The sequence below is a fragment of the Staurois parvus genome, unplaced genomic scaffold, assembly GCF_062004578.1.
Source record: "Staurois parvus isolate SC_StPar_1 unplaced genomic scaffold, SC_StPar_1.0 ptg000052l, whole genome shotgun sequence".
Taxonomy (NCBI): Eukaryota; Metazoa; Chordata; class Amphibia; order Anura; family Ranidae; genus Staurois; species Staurois parvus.
The window spans coordinates 7,221,475-7,248,559 of NW_028317848.1; the positions used below are offsets into that span (position 1 = coordinate 7,221,475).

A 27,085-nucleotide genomic window follows, 5' to 3' on the forward strand; every position below is an offset into this window, starting at 1 on the left:
GATTGGCTGAGTGAATAACAGAAGAGAGCCTTGTGTTGGTAAACAACACAGGGCTGTCTACAGACATCAGTGATGTGCCATTTTATTCTCCCTGCAAACATCACTTAAAAAAATCAACACACTTTACACACAGTAAACATTGTTAGGCACAGAGTTAACCCTTTGATTGTCCCTAGATGATAACCCCTTCCCACACAGTGTCATTATTACAGTGACAGTGTATCACTGTATTACTGTCACTGGTGATGTTAGTGTCAGTTAGCCAGTTCCCACAAAGTGTCAGATTGCCTGCCGCACTATCACAGTCCCACTATAAGTCACTGATCACTGTCATTACTAGTATAAAAATAAATAAATACAAATTCCAGTATACATACCATAGCTTGTAGATGCTAACTTTCACGCAAACCAATTAGTATACACTTGTAATTTTTTTTTTCTACCAAAGACATGCAGCAGAATACATTTTGGCCTAAATTTATGAAGAAATCTGTTTTTTTAAAAACATTTTTATTGAATATATTTTATAGCAGAAAATTTTCGTTCTTTTTTTGTCTATATAATAAAAAATAAAATCCCACCAAAAGAAAGCTTTATTTGTGTGAAAAAAATATATAAATTTAGTTTGGGTACAGTGTTGCACGACCACGCAATTGGCAGTTAAAGCAGAGCAGTGGTGAATAGCAAAAAATGACCTGGTCATTAAGGGGGTAAAATCTACCAGACCTTAAGTGGTCAATGAACCCATGATAAATGTATTTTCTCCTCTGTACTGAAAAGAGCCTTACATGGCTTTCTTTGGCAAATCAAACATTGACCATTATTGGTCCATATGTAACAACACTTAGATTTGGCAATGGTAGTTCAGGTACAGAGGCTGCATTGTGGTGAGGCAGAGAGAATGTGCCATGCTCCCCCATTCCCAGTTATACTAGAGACTTTTCCAGTGGTCTGTACTTGGAAGTGTAGAGAAGGTATGTACTGACTGCTTTTGGCTCTTCCTGTAAAGCAAACCTGTTGCTTTGACTAGTAAGGACACAATGGAGGTTTTCTTTAAGTCATTAAAGTAACACAATTACCTCTGTGACGCTGCTGAGTCCACTGTCTGCCTCCACAGCTTTTACCAACAAGTGGTAGAGATGGTGTTCACTCTCATAATCCACAGCGTGGGTGAGGCTCAGCTCTCCACTCTCCTGGCTAATGATGAAGAGGCTGCTGGGATTCAGCAGCAAGCTGTAGGTGATCGGCTGGCTCTGGAAAGACACAGCTTCTACAACTGCTATTCTGTACAAAGAAGGGCACATGTTAAATTCAGGAGGTCACATATTTCATAAAATATTCACTTGTAGATGCTTAAAGTGGACCTAGCATCAGATAAGTTGTTATGTTAGGTGCATGCATGATAAGAAATCTGTACGTGTAAGACATACAGGTATTTACTGCTTATCACATAGATCAAAGTACTCCCCCTGACAATGACTTCATCTATATTTCTCTCCGAAGGGCAGAGCCATATTTGTTCAGGCATCATCCAGGGACAACATCTATCTACTGGACAAAGATGGTCGAAACCCCCCACACCCATGGTTGCTGGGCTCTCCCACTCTTCCTGTAATCCCAGGACCACATCAGAAGGCATGTCCATATTTGATTAACTATGTCACCAGATGGGACAGATGTATAAACTCTCTATCACCTTGAGGGAACCAATGCCAGGGAAAGGCCAGGGGATCAGAAGCATGAATAGCCTATGGATAACGTTCCGGAGATGCAGCCCTCCTCAGATGGGGAGATCAACAAACTGGAAGAGAGCATACAGGTGGCGCAAACACCTAGTGCATTATCCAAGGTTTATTAAAAGTGTAAAAGGACAGAAAAAAACAGAACCAACTGATCCTGTTATTTTCCTCATGTCGAATGGAATGACAGTTCCCCCCTGCTGCTGAAGCAGGGCCATCTGGTGATGTGAGAACGTATACTGGTGGCGCAAACACCTAGTGCATTATCCAAGGTGTATTAAAAGTGTAAAAGGACAAAAAATATACTCACAAACATAGCATGTGTGTAAAGCCTATAAGAGATGGCCACAAGGATGGCAGAGTATCCGACTGATGGTGTGGTCGGCCCGCTGACGCGTCTCGGGGATGAATCCCTTTCCTGAAAGCTATGGCCAGCCTAAATACAGGTCTTGCTTTATATGGCTGTGGCCAGTGCCGCCTAAAGCAAAGCCCCTCACCTCGAGCCCAAGAAAGGAGAAGAGGATCATGGGAATCGTTAAAACCATATGTACAGAATTGACTACATAAATGGTACAAATGAATATAAAAATACAGTGTTAAAAACATTATAGTGCATTATAATAGTAAAAGGATGAAGATCCACACACTGGGCAACCATTACAAAAAAAAAACTTACATGTAAAATTTGGAGGTATAAGTGGTGTTCAGAACAACAATATGATATCACAGTACCTCTAAATGGAACCCACATCTTGTTTTTTTTTGGGTTAAAAGAATGCCATAGAAAATGAAGTTGGTGTGTGCTGATCTATGGAAATGACTGGAGAATGACAAAAATGGCCACCAGAACGCACGCCAGTGTAATTGTGCGTTCCAAAGGCCAGAAATAACCATCCAGAAGTGTGTCATAGTGACGTTATATCCAGTACTCAGAAGGCAAGCTGCTGGAGCACACCAGGGGGAACGCGCACCTCCAAGAGGAGAATCCAGCACATTGGAGCACATAATTGCAAAAGAGGAAAGAAAAGAGGAAGAGTGTCCGTATACCGAAATAGTGAAACAATGGATGAATGAATGGATGATAAATAAATGAATAATTAAGTAAATAAATAAACAAACATAAAAAAAGGAGAGGAAGAATAGAAACATTGTTTGCTATTGTGAAATGTGATGATAAATATATTATAAAAACAAACATTAAGAATGATTAAAAAAATTAAAAATTATTGTACATGAAAAAATGGGTGTATAAAATTTATAACACTAATGGATACATATCAAGGTGAAAATAAACAAGTGGAAGATGATGGGTGGAAACCACTGATTTATGGAGGAACCAATATACAGTATCATCAGTGGTTAAGAACATTTACATTTAGCCCTACATTATGCCTTTTCTGGCATGATCTGCAAAATCATCTACCAGTGTTATCAATGGATCAGAGCACTTATATCTAGCCCTTCATTAAGCCCTCTAGGTGACAAAGTCCCCAGACGGTGAATCCAAAAGGTCTCTCTCTGACATAATTGACAAAATCGTCTACCCATGTTAATGTCTCTGGGAATGCTTTCTAGCCCAAAAACCCTGAGACCCACTGGGTTGTTGTCGTGTTTTTCTTTAAAATGGTTGGGAATCGAATGCCCCTCCAACCAGGTTTATTATTTCTTTTATGTTCTCCAAACCTCATATGTAATGTGTGGGTCGTACGATCCACATATAGAAGGGCGCAAGGCAAATGAGACAATATATCATATATTGTGAGCTACAATTAATAAATTGTTTAACCTTGTAGGAAATACAATAATTGCCCATTACTTACTTTTTCCTATGCCACGTGAATTGGCAACATCCACAGTTACTTGTTCCACATCTGTAGCTGTCTTTTTGATCGAATAGCGTACTCCAAGAGGACGCCAAAGTTGCCTGGACACTTTTGGCCCTATTTGTTGCTATGAAGCTCTTGTAATCTTTGGTTTTCCTAAAGATTACCTCTAGATTTTCCGAGATGATATTGGTTAGAAAGGGGTCCTGGTGTAAAATTCCCCAACAATTTTTAAGGATGTTTTTAATATGGAAGGCCTTAGGGTTGTATCGAGTGCAAAAAGCAATGCATTTTCCCTGCTGTTCTTTCTCTGGGGGTGCTTCACAGGTGGCTATCAAATGAGTGCCAGTGGAGTATGGAGCCCTTAGCATATGCTTGTTCAATGGTCGCTACAGCATATCCTTTCTCTATGAACTTCTTCCTGAGGATGGTGCTCTGTGCATAATCCTCAAGAAGTGCGCAGGTTCTCTTGAGCCACCAGAATTGCTCCAAAGGTACATTTTGAATTCATCTTGGATGGTGATGACTGTTGGTGTGCAAATATGAATTGCCCACTGAGGGTTTAAAATGTGTCTTGGAGATAATGTTAAAGTCATTGTTGAACATGAGCTGTAGATCTAGAAACACAAGTGTGTTATCATCTACAACTTGTGTAAATTCAATGTTAAAGGGATTGTTCTGGCAATGAGAGAGGAACTGATCTAACTTATTATCTGTGCTGTCCCAAATGATCATGGTGTCATCGATGTACCTTGCAAAGAGAACTAGGTTCGCTCCAAAGGGGTTGTTACTTCGAAAATAGAATTTCTCCCAATAGCCCATGAATAAGTTTGCATAGCTAGGGACGAACCTAGCTCCCATGGCCGTGCCTTTGATTTGTCTGAAGGTGTCTTGGAACACAAAGCAATTGTGGGTAAGGCAATATTCGATACATTGATGTAATTTGCCTGCAAGGGATGTAAGGTATTGTCCAAAGAGAGAAAATGTTGGACTTCTGATAGCCCGAATGTGTGTGCTATAGAGGTGTATAAAGAGGCCACATCCAAGGAAACCCACCTGTAGCCCGGTTGCCAACGGTAATGTGATAAGATGTCAAGCATATGTCCCGAGTAACGGACATAAGAAGGGAGTAATGTTACATATTGTTGTAAAAAATGATCGATGTAATTTCCTACATTACTAGTGAGGCAGTTGATCCCAGGTATAACGGGTCTTCCAGGTGGATGGATTGGATCTTTTGTGTATTTTTGGAATGTGATAGAAGTGTGGGGTAAGGGGGAATGGTCTGTACAAAAATTGCCATTCCTGTTTGTTCAACACTCCTTCCCTGAGTGCTTTGTCTAATAAGGATTTGAGGGTGGATTTGTAGGGCCTGATGGGGTCCTCCGAAAGTTTTTCATAGGTTTTGCAATCTCCTAGAAGTCTCATGGCTTCTGTGAGATAATCTTGTCTGCTTTGTATAACTAGGCCTCCCCCTTTATCTGCTTGTTTGATAACAATTTCTGAATTGTTCTTGAAGCTTTCCAATGTTATTTTCTCTAATTGAGACATTTCTGATGTGTGATCCTGTCTGGTGGTGATGCATAGCTTGCTGAGTTCTGAATACACAACTTCATAGAATGAGGAGATGAAGTTTCCCTTAGCCCAATGAGGATAAAAAATAGATTTGGGTTTAAAATGGGTATGTGTGATGTCAGCCATGATAAGATATGCATTAGTCTGTTCAGGAGGTATCGGAGTGGGATTTCTGGAATCACAAAGTCCCTCCTCCCAGAGATCTTCCAATGTTTGCAAAGTAGCAATATCACCAACATCTGATGTCTCGGAGACTTCATCAGTGGTATCCTGGTCTATAGTGTTGGAAATGTCCTACATGGAATAATATCTCTTGAGAGTGAGATGACGAATACATTTGTTGAGATCAGCAAATATTTTGAATAAATTAGGGGTGTTGGGGGGGGGTGGGATTTAGGCCTTTTCTCAAGAGAGATAGTTCAACCTCACTGAATGTTAGTTTTGTAAGGTTGAAAATTTTGATGGTATCACAGTGTCCACCAAAATTTTGCCTCTTTTTGTTTCCTGCCTCCTCTCTTTCCTCCTCTGGTTTTTCTACTCTGTTTCTCCTGTTGGGTCCTCCTAGGGGTATGGCTTCCTCTAAAAAAAGAGGAGACGAAGGGGAGGGAGATGAGAATGTGATATTTACTGGAGGTGAGGATGCTGGTACTGGATGGACTATTGCTGACACTGACTGAGTTTCTCCTGTTGGAGGCATATGATTAGTGTGTAAACTACCATTGTACTTCGGAGCTGTAGATGGCATGGAATGGGAAACCGCCATTGGGCTAGTGTTGTTATTACTACTCTGGTCAATATCTGTGGGATATTTAAATTTTTTATAGAAATTTCTGTTCTTGTACTGTCTCCCATGTTTGGCCCTGTGAGGACCATTGGAAGTGGTCCAGTTGTTATTACTATGATGATTGATATTATGATAAGATGGTGTAAAACTGCCTCTTTTAGGTTGTGCAAACTGGACTTTATGCCCCTGCGAATGGACTGTTGATGTATTTATGGATGTCTTATCACAGTTGGGGTCAGGTCTTCCTTGGTTTTTGAGTGTCATATCACGGTCGTGATTTGTGGCCTTCTGAATATTTTGAGATGTAATGTCTCTCATAGGTCTAGAAGGTCTAGATTTCTTCCACCCATGCTCACGACCTTGTACAATATCCTTCCTGTCTCTCTCGAATTTATTAGATTTAGAACTGATAAGATTAGCCTCAAATTTAACTGCTTGGTCATTGATATTCCTATCCCATTCAGAGAAATATGGTACATCTGTATACCCACCCAAATCTTTCTCTATTTCCTTTGTACGGACCTTGTCAATTATCCTTTCACGTTGTTGGATGATGATGTTCATCCATCTTTTGCTGCATGCCCTTGGGCTATCATACCAATCATTCATGAGATCTTCATCTAAAAAATTAAATTTTTTGGTAATTCTTAACCCCCTTGGTGCTCTATTTACCTCTATATATTACAATGTATTATAATGTCTATTATAATGTCTATACTGTTTTTAACACTGTATTTTTGTACTACCATTCATGTAGTCATTTCTGTACATACGGTTTTAACCATTCCCATGATCCCCTTCTCCTTTTTTGGGCTCGAGGGGAGGGGCTTTGCTATAGGCGCAGACATATAAAGCAAGACCTGTATTTAGGCTGACCATAGCTCTGAGGAAAGGGATTCATCCCCGAAGCGTGTCAGTAGGCTGACTGCACCATCAGTCGGATACTCTGTCATCCTTGTGGCCACCTCTATGGCCTTATAGGCTTTACACACATGCTATGTTTGTGAGTATATTTTTTGTCCTTTTACACTTTTAATAAACCTTGGATAGTGGAAACCTTGGAACCTTCCTAGATTGTAAGCTCGAAAGAGCAGGGCCCTCGAACCCCTCGTGTATTGTATTGTTACTGTTTTGTCTCATGTTCTGTCCCCCTCGCTATTGTACAGCGCTGAGCAAACCCTTTGGCGCTATATAAATACTGTATAATAATAATAATAATAGTGCACTAGGTGTTTGCGCCACCTTTATGCTTTCTTACATCACCAGATGGCCCTGCTTCAGCATCAGGGGGGAACTATCATTCCATTCAGCATGAGGAAAACAATGGGATCAGTTGGTTCTGTTTGTTTTCTTTTGTGTGGGTCAGCAGCTGTCTTTCATTGTGATTGAAGTGGACCTGCATCACTTGACAATGTGATTGATGATGGTGTACACCAGGGGACAATTTAAAAAAAATGTTTTAGTAAAGGATTGTTTCTGAGCTTCTAAAATGAAGGCCAACATTTTCTGACTTTTTTTTTTATGTGGCAGTGAAGGGATTCTACAACATCTGCTTCAACATCTGCTTTAAGGTTGCCTATAAAAACCTCACAGCACAAGTGGGCAATTTATTAATGGATCAAGTCCCAAATCACTTGTATGTTGTATCAACAAAGGAATGCCTGCACGGGGATGCATGGAACACCTGTGCATCGATGTTCAGGTAAATATGGCTCTACCCGGCCATATGCTTTAGTACACCTTGTGTTAACTAGGCCTTAGAAATTAATTTGTTCGAGAAAAATTTTCCATCCTTTTCCTTCGAATTTTCTCAACAGCGACAACAAACGTTGGTTTGACCCCACTAACAAGAAGAAAATTGAAAAAAAATTCTTAAAACAAAAAAAGTAACAAAATCTTAGAGTATGGCCAGTTTAAGATTTACCAAAACTATGTTATATGATAACCTACCTGAACCATCCAATCAATTTGTACTCAGACAGGCAGTCCTTACACTACATAGTTGTGTGTAGACCTAAAGAAGTTTGATGTTATGTCAGGGCCTACCTAAATACTGTATATGTACACATGTATGTACTTTTAAAATAACCATGCTCCATACTCACTTCTCCCCAGCAGCAGTGCTTTCTGGAACAAACAGACTGTACGTCATATTGGTAAACTGTGGAGGCCGCAAGCCAACCAGAATAGAGATAGAGGCATATGGGCTCTTTTTCCCATGTCTATCAACTGCCTGCACTGTGAGAGCATATTCCTTATTCCAAATCAGTGGTAAGCCTGTCGTTCTAATGATACCAGTCTCCTTTTCAACCTGAAATTGCTTGTCAGAACCTGAAAAGAAGGTAATAAATCAGAATCATCATCCTAAAATTCATGTACAATTCAGGACACATATGGCAAGGTACTGTAAGAGCAATGATTGGGTGCTAATTGTGAAAAACTCAATAGCAACAAAACAGATTTCTCTTAATGGTAGTCGGATCTGTTAAAAGTTTATTTCTGTTTGGCTGCATTAACCATGTTCTAGTTCATCTTTAACTGTTTTACTAAATAAGACAATTTCTGATATGTTCTTATGCTTTATATATTATTAAAGCACATAACACTTAAAATACACCACTCCATAGTTAGAAAGAAATATAAACTATAACAAGCGTAGTTGGATGCCCACCACCAGGAGAGTGCTGCGGGCTTTCCCTCTTCCATCTCCCCCTCCCACCACTGTACAATAGGCTGAGAGGAGCACCGGACTGTGTGATCTTCAACTGGTTCTCTCCCCCTCGCTTCCCTGCTGTGCTGCTGGAGTGGATGCGTGTGTAGAGATCTCCCTCCTTGGAGCAGTAGACCTGAGCCAATCAGGGGCAGGGAAAGTATACAACAGATGCTGAGTGGCATTGGAATATATAGTCCTGGGGGGAGTGCTGCAGAATGGAGGCCATGGGCTGTAAAGTTCACTACCCAGGCTGCCCTGCATAAAGAGGAGGAGAGCACAGGATTGTTCCTGGGCAATTGGCTGGGGATCTGAGCAGATCAGTGTCGGGGGCCAGAGGTTGCAGACATGTTGCTGTGGGTGTTTACACCAGGGAGACCACCATGGAGTGCCTAAACCTGCATGAACAGAGCCTTGGGTGGAACTGTGCCTCTGGACCTGATCATGACGACTGAGCCTTCTAAGACAACAGACCACCAAGTGTATTGGACCAGATCTGTTGCATATCAGGCGTGCTGAGCGGAACTACTAGGCTTAATGACTTACTGCCCACAGTTAATGCCAACAGAAACTGCTCCTTCTCCTGACTCCTGAAACTTCATCCATGCCATCAGGAGACAACTGTACAACCTAAAACCACCAGTAAAAGTCTGGCTTAAAAGCTTTGAGAGCATCATCACCCCAATCAGGGGTGGACTGGCAACTCATGGGGCTCCCGGGCAATAGGGGATCATGGGGCCCCTGTGTCCTTGCCCAAACTCAAAAAAGCCTATGAAAAAGGTACCAGGGGCATCTCATGGGGCCCCCTACTGACCCCGGGCCTTCGGACAGTCCCCGAGTTTCCAAATGGTCAGTCCGCCCCTGACCCCAATCCTTCTTCATGGCAGTGAAGTTTGAGTTCCTGCTACCTACCCAGACCAGTTCAAATGAGGAAAAATGTAAAAAGGACTGTGTCACTTCCCTTGTGCGGCGTGTTGTTGTTGTGGTGCTCCGGCTAAGTGTTCGGGAAGAGTTAGTGGCTGTCTGCGATGTAAATCACTGAGCGGGTGTCATGTCTGCGGCCAAGAGGGAAGCTTCTTCAACCTTTACAGCCCTGAGTGATTCCTGTGCCAGCTACTGAGAGGGGGAACTACATCTTGGCAAAGATTTCTCTGACCTGCTGGACCACATCTTTACCACACGAGGGTGCTTGATCTTCATTCTTTCCAGCTATTCCCGTGATCAGACCAGAAAGGAGAGGGGAATCTTCAGGATAGTTATTCACATGCGTATTACCTATACGCTTCTGGTTAGTGCGTATTTCTACCATTTGCACCGGGAATCAACGAGCACCTTTCACTGGACTGTGTCTTATCACTATTTAAGCATTTATGATATATTTATAGCGCTGCATTTTACTTATATACAGTTCAAATGAGACTCCAGCCTAGCAGAAATATTTCATCTGGAATTCTGCAAGCACCTCCTCCAAGTCCATCGGAGCACCTCAAGCAATGTTAACCCTTACCTCTCAGGGAGTACCACCTCAGCAGGGCAACTAACCCAAACAGTATAATACACTTAAATAACACCACACCAATTTACCCACATATATTAACTTACAAACAATTCAACAGTTTAACAAAGCATTAAACACTTTACAGTCACCTGGTTACAAACGAATGACCCTCAAAAACATAACAAAGAGTTGAATAAACAATACAAAAAAAACAAAAGATGAGTTTGCATGTACCTACCTGTAATGGTCGTGCGTACCTGGAACCCAAATAACTGTGTGTGTAGCAACAGCCATTTTGTTCAGGTCACAAGTCTTCCATGCCATTTTGTCAGAAGAGAGAAATTGCCACAGTGACCTTCTCCTCTCTCCCCCTCCCTCCTCCATTCAGCTTATACAATCCACAACATCTTAGCTGCTGCCAGAAACCCATTTATCAGGACTAGCAGGCTCTAACCCCCCAATACACATTGCAGGGCCCATAAAAGTATCTGACTTAGCCACTTCAGTGACTAGAAAGTTGAGAGACATTGGGTCATACATATCTTGTTGGTATCCATAGAATACCATATCTCTCTCTCAGCAGAACCCATCATCCCAGTATATTCCATAACTTAATAATGACAGTATAGCCAGAATAAAGTTATATGCACCTTCATCAGTTATTGGGTAGAATTTTGAACCTAAACACCACTATGCCAGGAAGTGACCGTGTGGATTAGGCCTCCACACTCCTCCTATGAGAAGCAAATATCTGAGACCTGTTATATCTATATCCATTGTGAAGCTAATTTCATGCTGGACAAGAAGGGTAGCCAGCTGTACCCTGTAGAAATTCAGAGTTACTAAAACGTATCTAAAACTGTATCTGGGACTGGGTCATAAAACGGGTGACCTCCCAGCAACCACCCCCTAGTGCCAGTTCACATATATGCGAATTGGATGTGGTTTGAACCGCATCCAATCCGCATGACATGTGAAATAACATTGCTTCCTATAATGCCTGTTCACATATGTCTGGAGCACTGGTGGTACGGATTCAGTGTAGTTTGAAAATAAGTCATGTAAGATTTTTGAGCAGTGCCTTCAGGTTCAGGTGCGGAAGCTACTGACTTCTATGGGAACCGTTTCTAAACTGCACATGTGTGAACAGGATAAAATCCTGGCCTAATCCTGTCCTGAACCTGATGTAAACCTGACATGAACTGCTGAACAACCAATGTGTCAATTAGCTGTGAAGCCGGAGCTTCAATCCGCACCTCACATGTGTGAATCAGGTCTAAAACCGGATGGTTGGTCAGATGGCCTCTGTCAACACCCCTTTGATACCACACAAAAGGGGAATGCTAGGAAATGCTGACTGCTCTCATTTAACATCAAACCAAGGAACACCTAACTCGACTCTAGAGAACCACTGTGCTATCTTTACTGATCCATTGGACTCTGCAAACAGGGACATTGTTAAGTATTCTTCATTTTAAACACCTTTTAATTTCTCTATTGCATTATTGTCTCTTTATTTCCTTAACATCTTTTTTCTGTAAATATTTTATTTGCACCATTTTGACCTTTTCTTTATTAAACCCTATTTTGAAAAGTGTTGAAATTGTCTCTAAAGCTTTTAATGCAAACTAAAAAATCTCCATCTTTTGAAGAGTGCTACTGTAAATCTCTGAATATTCCTGTCTGTGGTGACAGTGTGTGTAACGGATGTTTATTTTTCATATTTGTTATTGCTAATATTGTGAAGCATTGATATGCCCAAAGCTATCTGGTGGCCATTTGGAGTTTCAAGGGTTAATTAATTGCTTAGGTAATTTTACGCAGTGGCAAGCCCTCTCAGGCTGCTGGCACCTAGATTGTGGTCTCGCATGCTGGAAAATCTTTGTGCAGGGTGCAGCTGTGACTTGCCACAGGGGAGCATACAGGAGCCCACGACAGCAGGAGATAGATAGGAGAGGCGGCTGAGCGGCACATAGAGGATCCATACCTTGCATTCTCACCTGCCACCACTGAATGCCTGCAGGAGGGAGAGGAGAAGCAGGAATTCAGTGGTGGCAGGTGAGAAATACACTGTCTGGTTCCGCTATGTGCCGCCCGGCCACACCTCCTTGTGACGATCTCGGCGTCAGACCCCAGCCCTTCTCACCAAACTCGTGACCGAAGGACTAGCCAATCTAAAACCACGCTGTCACGTGCGTAACCATGCCACGCCCAGCTGCACCCTGCACAAATATTTTCCAGCTAATAGACCACAACCTGTGTGTTGGCAGCCTGGGAGCGATTGTTACTGGGTTAAGTTAATTATGCAATTAACCCTTCACACTGCCACCACCTCCTTTTTGTACAGAGAAAGAGGAAACTCAGCAATATCAACAATAACACTATGATGTTTGAATAATCGTCAGTATACCACTGTCACCGCAGGCAGAGATATACCGAAGTTTAAAACACACACACAGTAGCGCTCTTCAGAGGCAGTGGTGCTTAGTTTACATTAAAGAGCTTTAGAAACAGTTCAACACTTTTAGAAAGTAAGATTTATTACTAAAAGGTCAAATGGGTGCAATAAAAATATTTACAGAAAAAGATGTAGCTGATATATATATATAAATATACAGAGAACAATAGCACAGCAAAGAGATAACAGAAGTTTAGGGAGATAAAGTACTTGCCTTCAGCCTTGGGTTAAGCAGATCAGGTTTCAGAGCCAAAAGGGTCTTATCTCCCAAAGTTAGTTCCGATGTTAAAAGGGAGATACTTCAACTTCAACTCAACTCAGCTTAGCTTAGCTTTTTCTAGGAACTCCACAGGGTGTCTGCCTGAAGCAGAGAACCAATCGCCTCATTTGGGGAGGGGGTTGTGTAGGCGGGGAGCTCAGGCTATGACCAAAGCCTTCACAAATTATACTATGGCCAATAACTTTTCCTAAGTACATATAACATTCTATCCATGAGTAGATTAATACCCAGAATCATCTGCTGAATGGTTAGATATGAAATATGACATACCTGCTTGAATGGGTAAGGAGATATATTTTTCTGCTTTCCTGTATATGTCAGATAGGGGGTGTAATGTATCAGGCGATTTGTATTAGAGTGAGCCATCCGAATATGTGCTCCATGTTTGTGTCATTATTTCCTATTTGGAGATATAAAATTATATGGATAACTGGGTTTTAAAATGTAAGTCTGTTTTACGACTCCCTGGAATGTCTTTTGAAGCTCAGTGAGGGCTTGGTTTATGGCTTTACGATCCCTTCTCCAGCAAGAGTCTCGCAGACAGAGGGGCACCAGCTAGTAAAGTTTATAGCCATGGCGCCCTCCCGATGAGTTTGCTGCCTGTGATCTCTGTTATCATCCAGACCACATAGCACTCAACAGAGAGGGAGGGGGGATATTGGAGGAATCTGATTTGGGTGAGAGAGATACAAAATGGAGGGGTTTGGAGCAAAATGGATGACCGTGTCCATCTCTGTGTGCATGATTGCTACACTCCTATCTAGGCGGCCCCAGCCCACTGTGCAAATGCCTGTTGTGCCCTATGGCCAGTCCGGGCCTGGCCAGAGCAAACAAAAGAGGCAAGAGTGGACACCCTTGTCTGGTGCCCCTGCCCAATGTAAACACTGGAGATATTCTGCTTCCCTCACAAATAGCTGTTTTCAGCCCCTTTTAAAAAAGTTTAATCCAAGAGACATGTTGAAAGTGCCCAAGGTGTTGCTTTTATTGCATGTAGGCAAAGTAGAGCTCTTGTACCCTTATTATCTGCAAAGGTTTTCATGTTAATAAATAATCTACAAAGGTTAATATTTGTAGATTTTTGAGACATACATGCCTGCTTGGCCAGAAAGTATTAGGGAAGAAATTATTTTATATAATCTGGTCACCAGAACCTTGGTATCAGGGAACGAGAAGATCGCCGCAGCGCATGAATCTGTGCTTGCGAAGGATTCCGATAAGGCATGCAGGCAGGCGGGCACTAGGACCCAGGCGCACCTGTCACCGATGACGACGCCGGGCAGGCACTAGGACCCAGGCGCACCTGTCTGCACTGGGTGGGCTATTTAAAGAGCACCTCGGTGCTGATTCAGTGCTGACTGGTCTTTCAGCTCCCCCCCGTGTCCTGCTAGTTCCTGGCGTTCCTTTTGTTGCTGACCCGGCTTGTTCGTGACCCGACTCCGATTGCTCTCCTGCTCCTGGTTTCTGACTTCGGCTCTGCTCCTGACCTTGGCTTTCTCTTCTGATTCGGTACTGCGCTGCCCGACTGTTTATGACCCTGGCTTGTCTGACCCTGCTCCAGTCCTGCTCCTGGCTACCTACCTTGCTCTGCTGCACATCCGGAAATCCACAGTACCTGCCTGCTCTATTGCTACTGTGCCCTAAATCAGTGGATAATCAGTCTACCAAGGCCATCATCTGCAAGAGCCACAAGCAACAACTCCTGGTGCTCTTGTCCCCCTGGTCCCTAGACTCCCCCTGTTCCAACCTCAGTGGGGTCAGGGCTAGGGACACAAGTGAGGCCGACCTCGTCAACTCAGTCTCCTATCAGGTACGTGACATTTGGCCAGTAGTTTCACAATTAGATCATTGGAGTGATATAGGTCTGTCCAGCCCCAGTTAGCAAAAAGGTTGAGCTTAGCTGAGAAAGCCCTTCATCTCCACCTCCAGATGAAAGAAAAAAAATGCCCATAAAGACTCCTGATATGTATGACATCATTTTTGACCTAGGCCAGAAACCAGGAAGCAACTGAAGAAATTAAAAATAAACGTTTAAAACAAGTATATATAGCATACTGTCCTATCTATTTACTAAAGTTAGCATAAGGATCAAAAATAGTTAATGTTGATTGAGAGAGTTTAGTTCTGCTTTAGGAATCCTCAGAGTGGGTGGTATTAGACATATATAGGACTAAGTAAAATGGATCAGTTCTTGCAATATCAGGTCTGGTGAATTTATTATTCATCCTTCAGAGTTAGCTAGTGCTTCCATTTTATTTGAAGATTGTTGGGATTGAGTGATTGTAGCTAGCAGTCGACCGGCTTGCTCTCTCTCCTTATAGTAAGCCAGTTTATTAAGAATCACTTCTCTGCGGATGACAAGGATAGGTGCTTCAGAACATCCTGAGCAGACATCCATGCATCGTTGGTCAAAGCATTGGGTTTAGAAACATATTCCTTCTCAAGTTGGACCTGCTGGGCCACCTGGTGCTCCCATAATCTAATTGTCATTTTAAAAGCATTCATTTCCAATGTAAATATTCCACCAGGTATGCTTTGAAAGCTTCCCAGCAGGAGAGCATGTCCAGGTAAGCATCATGCACCTGAAAGAAATACTTTTATCTGATTCTCAATGGAATCATGTGAAAGGGGAAGGTGAAGCCAGAAGGCCAGAGGATCTCTGTATTGGCTACAAAAACAACAAAGTTGTAACCCTTACCCACTCAACCCAAAAACATAAAACATTTTTTTTTGTCTGGAATTATGATTTAATATCTTCTAGGGGAAAATCCAGTCCATGCCTTATATTATATCAAAGGTCTGTCTATAAGGAAACATTACTTACCTTCCATAAGGTAGTATGATATCCCATCTCCTGAGCTCTCATCATTGTAGTAATGGGCTAAAAGCTGGTACACAAAAGTGCCTCTTGGTGCTTCAGGATCTACACAAGCCAGGTAAGGGAAGGGGTACATCGTCCACTCCAAACTCTCCTCTCTGGGCACAATGATGGTTATGTGGCACAAGTACCAATCACTGTCTGCAAATGCAAGAATCAGAAATGATGGGTTATTGTCACCACTAAAGCAAGAACATTTATATCATTAAAAAAATACCAACCACAATAAATGCTTTACAAGGATGGCAATTTAGTTTTGTTGTTTTGAACCTCCTACTTTATAGCACTACTAGAGGGGTGCAGGCAACACCTCTGTGTTACAGCATGAGATTGAAAACAAAAAAAATTTTTTAATGGAACCTCTAAATCTTTACTTAGCCCTTTCACAGCTAGAAATGTCTTTTAAAACTTAAAATGGAATTAACTAAGTTGGGGCAATTGTGAAATTTGGGACCTTTTACCAGAATGTGTAGCTGTCTGTAGGGGTGACATGCTGATCACCAGCGTAATGGGGACATTCTTCCCACTAGCCACTAATATAAGTCAAATTTTTCCCTCTGACCCCCCCTTGAATTGGTTTTAGCAGTGGTTCTCTAAGACCATACACCCATGGGTCTTTAAAAAGTTGAGCTCTGTAATTTCAAAGCCATTGTCATTCTAATTTTTAGGGACTCTTTAATGACTGGCATAGTACCACTGGATTGGCGTAAGACCAATGTGGTTCCAATATTTAAACAGGGGTCAAAATCTTTACCAAGTAATTATAGACCTGTTAGTTTAACTTCTATAGTTGGGAAGATAATGGAGAGTTTAATAAAAGACCACATAGATGAGTTCTTGCTGGAAAAAAAAAATATTTTAAGCAACAGACAGCATGGATTCATGAAAGACAGAAGTTGTCAAACAAATCTGATTTCTTTTTATAAGGGGGTGAGCAAAACCTTGGACAGAGGGGTGGCGGTGGATGTGGTAGACTTGGATTTTGCAAAAGCGTTTGACACAGTTCCCACACACGGCTAATATGTAAGGTAAAGTCTACAAGCTTGGAAAAATCCGTATGTAAATGGATGGAAAACTGGCTAAAAGATCGTATTATTACTCTGAATGGTCTAGGGCCATCACTGGTGTACCCCAAGGTTCAGTGTTGGGACCCTTACTTTTTAATATATTTGTAAACAAAATAGGGTCTGGTATTAAAAATCCCATTTCAGTCTTTGCAGATGACACCAAGCTGTGCAGTGGAATAACGTCCTTACAGAATGTCTTCAACTTACAAGCTGACCTCAATGCACTGTTTAATTGGGCAACTAAGTGGCAAATGAGGTTTAATGTTGATAAATGCAAAGTTATGCACTTGGGGGCTAAGAATATGCATGTATCATACATACTAGGGGGGGGTACAACTGGGGGAATCAATGGTGGAGAAGGGTCTGGGAGTTCTGGTAGATCATAAGCTTAATAATGGCATGCAATGCCAATCTGTGATTTCTAAAGCGAGCAAATTCCTTTCTTGTATTAAAAGAGGTATAGACTCCAGAGAGAGAGATATCATATTACCCCGGTACAAATCATTAGTAACACCGCATCTGGAATATGCAATTCAGTTTTGGGCACCAATTCACAAACAGAACATTGGGGAACTGGAGAAAGTACAGAGAAGGGCAACCAAACTGATACGAGGCATGGAGGAGCTCAGCTATGAGGAAAGATTAGAGGAACTGAATTTATTCTCTCTTGAGAAGAGGAGATTAAGGGGGGATATGATCAACATGTATAAATACATCAGTGGTTCATATAGTGAACTCGGTGTAGTTATTCACCCTGAGGTCATCACAGAGGACAAGGGGGCACTCTTTACGTCTGGAGGAAAAGAAATGTAATCTCCAAACACGGAAAGGTTTCTTCACAGTGAGAGCAGTGAAAATGTGGAATAGACTCCCTCAAGAGTTGGTTCTGGCCAGCTCAGTGGATTGCTTCAAAAACGTCCTGCATTCTTTCTTAGATACACAGAATATAACTGGATACTAACATTTATAGGTAAAGTTGATCCAGGGAATATCCAATTGCCTCTCCGGGGATCAGGAAGGATTTTTTTTCCTCAGCAGGAGCAAATTGGTTCATGCTTTGCTGGGTTTTTTTGCCTTCCTCTGGATCAACTGTGGGTATAGGATTATCACTTTTTTTTTATGGTTGAACTGGATGGACTTTTGTCTTTTTTTCAGCCAGACTAACTATGTAATTATGTAACCTAAATGTTATTTCAAGGGTTCCTCTGAAGTAAAAAGGTTGGAAAAGGCTATCACAGAGAGTAAGGAATCTATTTGAGGTGAATGTACCTTTCAAGAAATAACAATGCTTTATGTTTAAAACCTATTAATAAACGTTTTCCAGGACTTTGGATTCCATTAGGTGTTCCCAGTGGGACTTTGTGTTTGAGGCTCAACCGACCACAGCTGGCTCTCAGTACAAAGAAGCAGCTGCTCTGCTATGCGGTACTCTTCTCACTCAATCATGTGGAATAAGCCTAGCACCCCTTATGTAAGCTTCTTGTACTTTTGATATTGACTTTTCAGGCATCACCCACAGGAAACATTACTACTGACTAGAGAAAAAATAAAGGAAGAACAAAATATTTAAAGTTAGCCATACACTAGTAGAATGTCATTTGGAATCTTTAATTTTAAGAACATTCATTTGATTTTCTAATGGTTAATGAGATCAAATCAATGTTTGTTTTCCAGCATAGTGACCTCAGCAGAAATCTGAGGAGCAGGATTGAAATGTTTTCTCAACTGAACACTAAATTTGCAACAGTATATGTGGTTTTCGTTCAGGAAATTACATTCATTCCAAAACTGAATGTTAAAAGCAAATTACATTTTAAAATACTTTTGTATTGCACTCAAGTCATCAAATTTGATGACTGCGAATTTGTACAAACGTTCAAAAATCTACTAGTGTATGGCCAGCTTAAGTCCACAAATGCCTCAAGGATCAAGGAGCTAGAAATACAACCTATATTTTTGTTACAAGAAAACTTTGCCATTCTGCTAGCATGTAATGATAGTGATACCCTAATAATCTGCTCATAATCAATTACAGTGAAGGAATTAAGTATTTGATCCCCTGCTGATTTTGAATGTTTGCCCACTCACAAAGAAATGATGAGTCTAAAAATCCAATGGTAGGTGTATTGTAACACAGAGACAGAATAGCAACAGAACATTCAAAAGAAATGCATGTCTAACAAATTATGCACTGATTTGCATGTTCATGAGGGAAATAAGTATTTGATCCCCTATCATTCAGCAGGATTTCTGGCTACCAGGTGTCTTTCATACAGGTAACAAGCTGAGATTAGAAGCAGTCTCTTAAAGGGAGTGCTGCTAATCTCATTTTGTTACCTGTATAAGACACCTGTCCACAGGAGCAATCAAACAATCAGATTCCAGACTCTCCACCATGGCAAAGACCAAAGAGCTGTCCAAGGATGTCAGGTACAAGATTGTAGACCTACACAAGGCTGGACTGGGCTACCAAACTATCGCCAAGCAGCTTGGTGAGAAGGTGACAACAGTTGGTGCAATCATTCGCAAATGGAAGAAACACAAAACAACTGAGAACAGTGATGAATCATCCCAGAATTTCACATGAGGATCTTGTCAATGATCTCCAGGCAGCTGGGACCACAGTCACCAAGAAAACAATTGGTAGCACACTACGCCGACAAGGATTGAAATCCTACAGTGCCCACAAGGTCCCTCTGTTCAAGAAAGCACATGTCCAGGCCCGTCTGAAGTTTGCCACTGAACATCTGAATGATGCAGAGGAGGACTGGTTGAAAGTGTTGTGGTCAGATGAGACCAAAATCAAGCTCTTTAGCATCAACTCAACTCGTCGTGTTTGGAGGCGGAGGAATGCTGCCTATGACCCCAAGAACATCATCTCAACTGTCAAACATGGTGGTGGAAACATTCTACTTTGGGGGTATTTTTCTGCTAAGGGGACAGGACAACCGCACCGCATCAAAGTGACGATGGACTGGGCAATGTACCTCTTCCCTCAGCCAGGGCATTGAAAATGGGTCGTGGATGGGTGTTCTAGCAATGACCCAAAACACACGGCCAAGGCAACAAAAGAGTGGCTCAAGAAGAAGCTCATTAAGGTCCTGGAGTGACCTAGCCAGTCTCCAGACCTTAATCCAATTGAAAATCTGTGGAGGGAGCTGAAATTTTGAGTTGCCAAATGTCAGCCACCAAACCTTAAAGACTTGGAGAGGATCTGCCAAGAGGAGTGGGCCAAAATCCCTCCTGAGATGTGTGCAAACCTGGTGGCCAACTACAGGAAATGTCTGACCTCTGTGATTGGCAACAAGGGATTTGCCACCAAGTACTAAGTCCTGTTTTGTGAAGGGAATCAAATACTTATTTCCCTTAAGAACATGCAAATCAGTGCATAATTTGTTAGACATGTATTGCTTTTGAATATTTTGTTGCTTTTCTGTCTCTCAGTGTTACAATACACCTACCATTCGATTTTTACACTGATAATTTCTTCGTGAGTGGGCAAACATTCAAACTCAGCAGGGGATCAAATACTTATTTCCTTCACTGTATTTCAAACCCACTCTATCTTTCACTAAAATCTATAGCCTAAGCAGATTATACAACTCTGCCACAGAGAAGCAAAGTTTCACTTATTGCCAAAAGTCAAATGGCTAAGCCCTCATTTTTCTCTCTAACCACCATTCCTGCCTACTTCCCTACAGAAAGAACAAGGTACGCAAGAAGCCAGGGATGTCTTTTACATGTAGCTATGTTCAGCAGCCTGGCTTCACCTCTTCCACCTTATGCAAGAGTCACAATGGGGAAATAATTGCAACTAAGGGGACTGAATGGAGCAGAGCTTTTTTAATAATGCACCAGTGAGTTGTTTATAAGATAAATATACAATACAAGCCTGACTGCTTTTGCGCACTACGGGTGCTATGTTGTGGGCTACGGCTCCTAGCAGTCCTCCCAGAACTTCAGAGATTGAGCAAATGTTTGATGTAAGTGTTCCTATCGCGGCTTTGCTTCTATGTATAATACCCACGGATGAAAATCATAAATGAGGACAGTGATAATGAAAGGCTCATAAGTCTAGCCATACAGTTCCATTTCTCTAACTCAGCCCCTCTGTTCGACTGACAATTTCAACCTGGCTCACTTGCAGGGGAGGACTGACAACTCAAGGGGCCCCTGGGCAATAGGGGATCATGGGGCCCCTGTGTCCTTGCCCAAACTCAAAAAAGCCTATGAAAAAGGTACCAGGGGCATCTCATGGGGCCCCCTACTGACCCTGGGCCCTCGGGCAGTGCCCGAGTTTCCAAATGGTCAGTCCACCCCAGCTCAGTTGATTTTTTAAAGAACAAGATCAAAGGCAAAGAATGGAATATTTGTCTTGTCTCTTACCTGAACAAATCATACTTATGGTAAGACACACATGGAAAAAGTTTGATCCAGAATAAGATAAATATATCATATACTGTATATACTTCAACTCCATGGTCTGATAAACATATAAAAATATGAAATATACTGATGACTTTAAACAAACTTTGATTTGCATTATTCTTTCCTTGTTTTCATAAGCAATAAAAAACCTGTTTAAAACATCTGTAAATCCATTCAAGTAGTAGGTGTAAATGAATGTTATAAGGGTTCAGAATGAAGTTAGTTGACTCAATGATGGCATTGTATTGAATGTTCTGATAAAAATGTTTAAAAAATTTGTATGAATATTCAGATGAAATTCTGTCTATGGCAAGCTTAGCGTTGGCCTTACAACTGTAAAATCTATTTAAAACGAAAAAGTATTAAAAAGCCACTCATCCAACCATCGATGGTGCCATCATGTCCTCAGCTAGTTTCTGACGACTTTTTGTTCAAGTACAATGTCAATGTCTTGATTGTCATAGAAAGATTTCAGTGTGCGCAAAAGCGATGTAATATTGCACACGACCTTCAGATCTTCCTACCTTCTCCCTGTTTATTAGTGTTGAGCTAGATGTGTGAGTTGACTCAACTCACCCTGACACCCTGTCACCCCGACTGACCCTCACCCTGACAGTGCATTGTGATTGGCCAAAGCAATGCACCTGACCACAGGCGTTCCTGGGGCAGTTGGTGATGGAATATTCACAGAATTGTGCCCATTTACATTACAGTGCCCCTAGAGATCTAATCACAGTGCGCCCTATATATTCAAAGGGTTGGCCCAGACCAGCAAAGAGACATCTCAATCCAACAAAGAGACATCTCCATACAGCAAAGAGACAGCCCAGTCCAGCAAACAGACATCCCCATATAGCAAAGAGACAGCCGAATCCAGCAAACAGACATCCCCATATAGGAAAGAGACAGCTCATTCAGCAATGAGACAGCTTGTCCAGCAAGGAGACAGCCTGTCCAGCAAAGAGATAGCCCATTTAACAAAGAGACAGCCCATTTAGCAAAGAGACAGCCCGTCCAGCAAAGAGACAGCCCATTTAGCAAAGACAGCCCATTTAGCAAAGAGGCAGCCCATCCAGCAAAGAGACAGCCCATCCAGCAAAGAGACAGCCAGTTCAGCAAAGAGACATCCTGCCCAGCAAAGAGACAGCCTGTTGAGCAAAGAGACAGCCTGTTGAGCAAAGAGATAGACCATCCAGCAAAGAGACAGCCCGTTCAGCAAAGAGACAGCCCAATCCACTGCCGAGCTGTAACAGTGTTCTGGCGGGTGAAGGAGAGAGGCCGCCATTGTCCCTTCAGTGCGGCTGTGTGCAGCGGCCAGCGGGGGAGGTGTCTGTATGTCCTCGGCAGCATTTCCTGCCTGTCACTGGAACCATCACTGCCGCTCCTCCTGTCAGCCCTGCTTTGGCAATAGCCACGTAGCTGGAGGTGAGCGACAGCCCCAGTGTGGGTTAGGCCTGACCAGACCGCAGTCGCCGCTTACCTCCTGCTGTCATCAACAGCCCACTCTTCTTACGCCCAGCGGCCCCGACCCACCGGGCATATGCCCGGTGTGTCCTATTGCCAGTCCAGGCCTGGCCGTGCAGTATCTTAACAAATATACAGATGAGGTAAGATACTGCTTTGTGAATTGTCCCCTTTGTTATAAGTTTGCGGTTGAACTTTCGTTAGGGGGGTGTTAGGCCCATCACTACTGTCTATTTAGAAACTGTTATTTCTGACAAACCTCAATTTGTCCCTGTGGACAGCCACTGCATTTGAGAGCATTGTATACCTTTATCTGCACTACCCTTTATCCCGAAAACATCATCTCTCTTGACAATTTGGGAAAGGTAAACTTGCTAATGATCCAGAAAGAGATATCATCCAATTTGCAGGAACAAATTACCTTTCTTCCTAAAGAACTTTCTTCTTCAGGATTAATTTTGATAAGCGTTTGTGTATAAGACTAGTTACAATTTTTTTTGGAGCCAATTCAACAATTAAAAATCCATTTTTTTCCTCTTAGATTCAACAAAAAATTTCCATCCTTGGCCTTTGCTTTTTTTGCTTGCATCAGTGTAAACCACTCATCGAATCATCCACTTTAAAGCAGACTTTTCCCTTTTATAAAAATCCACATCAGCATGCATCTTTCTATGCAGAGGTGAAATAATCTAATACAGTTTTCTTTTAAAAATTAACTCCAGAGTGCGCATGCGTGGCCAGCCAGACGGGATGGTCCGGCACTAGCTCCGCACATTCCCGGACCCAGTGACAGCCCGTGCACGGGCACCGATCCTCCGCTGCTTCCGGGATTTCCCCCGGGTGTTGCCCGGACTTTATTTCCCCCCGCACAATTCCAGGGCGGACCGCAGGGAAGAGCCGCGGAGGCTCACAATCATTACTCCCTGCGTGGAGGAAGAGACCCAAGATGGTACCCGGCTCAGCATCTGTGGCTCGTGCCGCCTCATCTGCTGTCTGCAGAGCTGCACCTCTCCTACAGAGGGTGACACGGGACCGGACCGCTGATGTTGCGCAGGATGGGGTGAGTAAATCTCGACAGCCCCCTCAGTCACCTTCCAGCCCTACGGTACCCGAGTCCCAGGTTTCGGCCTGTTCACTGAGCCTTGATTTCCCTGCTTCCTCACCACTGGGAAGCGAGATAGCGGCCATATTTTGTAGCCAGCATAGTGGCCCCGAACCCGAGGATGCCAGCCCCGCTCTCTCGCCAGCAATCCATCCTGATCCACCACAATATTCGACTGATGCAACCCTAATAGCTCGGTTTGCTGATTTACTGCAACGCGAACTGGATAGAGCTACTTCAAAATTGTCGGCCGACCTCAAACAGGATTTTCAGGAGTTGAGCCAGCGCCTAGACAGTATTGAGGCTAAAGTTGATACAACAGTTCATAGAGTTTCCCAAAAGCAAGATTGCTTGGAGGAGGCTTACTCTAAAATTGATGATTTGGAGAATCGGCTAGGAGCAATAATTTCTGCATTCGAGGTCTCCCTGAATCGGTTAAAGATCTCACTAGCTGCGCACACACCCTCATGCGATCTGCAATACCCGATATCGATGATCTCCATACTAAAATCGATCGTATCCACAAAGCGCTGATCCCCCCTAGACAAGGCGGGCCTCCTAGAGATATCATCGTAAAGCCTCATTTTTTCCAGGTCAAGGAAGCGGCAATGAAGTATAGCAGAGAGACTCCGGATCTGGATTTTGAAGGTCATAAGATACAAATTTTTGCTGATGTTTCTCCAACTACTATCCAGAAACGGCAATCCTTTAAGCCTCTACTTTCCCATTTGGTGCAGAAGGGTATCCGGTATCGCTGGACCTTCCCCTTTTGCCTACAATTCAATCTTAATGGAAAGTCTTATGGGTTCTCCACATTCCAGGATGGCGAGCAATTGTTATTTCAATTGGGCATTATATCTCAGAGTTCTACATCTCATTCCCCAGCAAGATCGGCTTCTTGACCTCAGTCGCTCTCACCTTTGGGGACTGCTTCAAATCCTCGAAAGACCAGGCCGCGGAAATCACCCAAGCAGACTTCCTAAGTTTCTACAGCTTTTCATGGGACTCCTTGGGTGTTTTTTTTTTTCTTTTTCTTCCATGGTTGGGTGGTGGCCTCTCAGTGGTTCCTCGGGAACATTGACCACTACTTTTCTGCTGTTGTGGGAGGTTTGGCGGGGTGAGGGCCTTAGGGTTACCTCTTATTTACATGCTGATTTCTTTATTGGAGGGATCGGTTGCATTTTTGACTACTAATTGTTATGTTATTGGTGGGTTGTTGTTGGTTCCGGGGAGTGTCTATGCACCCTCCCTGATTGGAAGACTCTTCCCTGAGTTGTTTTCTCCGGGTGGACCCATTCCTTTGCAGGGCTATTGCTCTGCTACTACGGGTGTGAAGTTTGATTTGCTTATGTTACAAAAGTTTGTATACCACCTTCGGTTGCCTGAAATGAGGATTTCTCTATTCCAAATGTCTCTTTTTCCTTCTTTTTTCCTTCCTCTCTTTTCTTTTATTGTTCACCCTAATTTTTTTTTTCTCTCCCGGGGTCAGCCATCGGCGTATCTGGATCCTTTGGACCCTTTTTATGCTCCAGGAGCGCAGGGTCCCTATTCTATCTAGTTTTTTAAATTGCCGATTATGTCTTCCCTACGATCTCATAGCGGAACGATCCGTCTACTTTCTCATAATGTTCAGGGACTTAACTCCCCCTACAAATGCATAAAGGCCTTTAATTCATACCGCTCTTTTGGGGCGGATATAGTCGCCCTACAGGAGACGCATTTCCCACCTTCATTTACCCCACGATATGTACATAAGGATTATCCTGTCTGTTATTTTGCTAATGCCTCAGAGAAGAAACGGGGGGTTGCTCTTTGCTTATCTCGCCGTCTTCCCTTTACCGAATCTAAAGTTATCCGGGATAAGGAGGGACGGTATCTTCTTGTGCAAGGACACCTGAGGGGGACACTTGATTAATTTTTTAATTTACTACACTCCAAATACCAACCAGGTGGCATTTTGTAATTCCCTATTGAACTCTATGGCTAGCAAATTCAAAGGCGATGTCATTCTGGCTGGTGACTCTAACTTAGCTTTAGATCAGATTTTGGACCGTTCCCGAACCGCCGTGCTTCAGCCTCCTTCTAGACAAAGCCGTAAATTGGCATTTCCCACCTTCATTTACCCCACGATACGTACATAAGGATTATCCTGTCTGTTATTTTGCTAATGCCTCAGAGAAGAAACGGGGGGCTGCTCTTTGCTTATCTCGCCGTCTTCCCTTTACCGAATCTAAAGTTATCCGGGATAAGGAGGGACGGTATCTTCTTGTGCAAGGACACCTAGGGGGACACTTGATTAATTTTTTAATTTACTACCCTCCAAATACCAACCAGGTGGCATTTTGTAATTCCCTATTGAACTCTATGGCTAGCAAATTCGAAGGCGATGTCATTCTGGCTGGTGACTCTAACTTAGCTTTAGATCAGATTTTGGACCGTTCCCGAACCACCGTGCTTCAGCCTCCTTCTAGACAAAGCCGTAAATTGGCCCAACTATTGTATCGGTTTGACTTTGTTGATGCTTGGAGGCAGGCTAACCCAACCTCTCGAGACTATTCCCATTACTCTAGGGCTCATAATTGTTATTCTCGCATTGACCATATATTTCTTCATACACATTCACTCCATAGACTCCTCACTGCTAAAATCCTCTCCACGCCTTGGTCCGACCATGACCCGATTTCTAAAACATTGTCATTCGGGCTGCTTGGTAGGACTGCTTATTGTTGGTGCCTTAATGAATCTATTTTGGGTAATTCTTCCAATTGTCAGGACATCTCCTCTCACTTACAAATGTACTTTGAACTTAATAAGTCAGAGGATACGAACCCGGCCATTAACTGGGCAGCCCATAACGCCTTGGTTAGGGGGTTTATTATTCAGCTCCATGACTTAAAAAAGTCCGAAATGACCTTCTAGCCTGCAAGTTGACTCCCAGACATTCTCAAACGGCCCTTCCTAAGCTCAGATTAGACGACGGCACTTTATCCCAAGATCCGGGTAAGAATCTTCGGAAATTTCACTCTTTTTACACTGAACTTTATAGTACGCCTCAGGGAGGTGCTTCTTCGTCTTTTGACTCCTTCTTGAGTTCTGTTTCTCTTCCCTGTCTCCAGGAGGCTCATAGGGAGTCAATGGAATGGCCCATTTCGTGTGAAGAGATTAGGGATGCTTTGAAATCTCTTGCTCCTTATAAATCCCCATGTCACGATATTAGGTCAGGTTCAGAGACCAGTTGCTACAGCAGTTGTAAGGCTTACCTGAAACCAGCAGGATCGGTAC

General features: G+C 42.7%; 1 protein-coding gene across 1 annotated transcript in view; it reads right to left on the minus strand.

The window, feature by feature from the left end:
- The window catches only part of LOC149470147 (neural-cadherin-like), a 127,108-nt gene that overhangs the window by 77,643 nt on the left and 22,380 nt on the right, over positions 1-27,085 (minus strand). The window contains exons 2-5 of the mRNA XM_089666758.1: positions 20,580-20,588; positions 15,689-15,883; positions 8,027-8,252; positions 1,080-1,284 (exon numbers count right to left, since the gene is read on the minus strand). Of these exons, the coding sequence (XP_089522884.1) occupies positions 1,080-1,284; positions 8,027-8,252; positions 15,689-15,883; positions 20,580-20,588 (635 nt within the window). The remainder of the gene's footprint in view (positions 1-1,079; positions 1,285-8,026; positions 8,253-15,688; positions 15,884-20,579; positions 20,589-27,085) is intronic.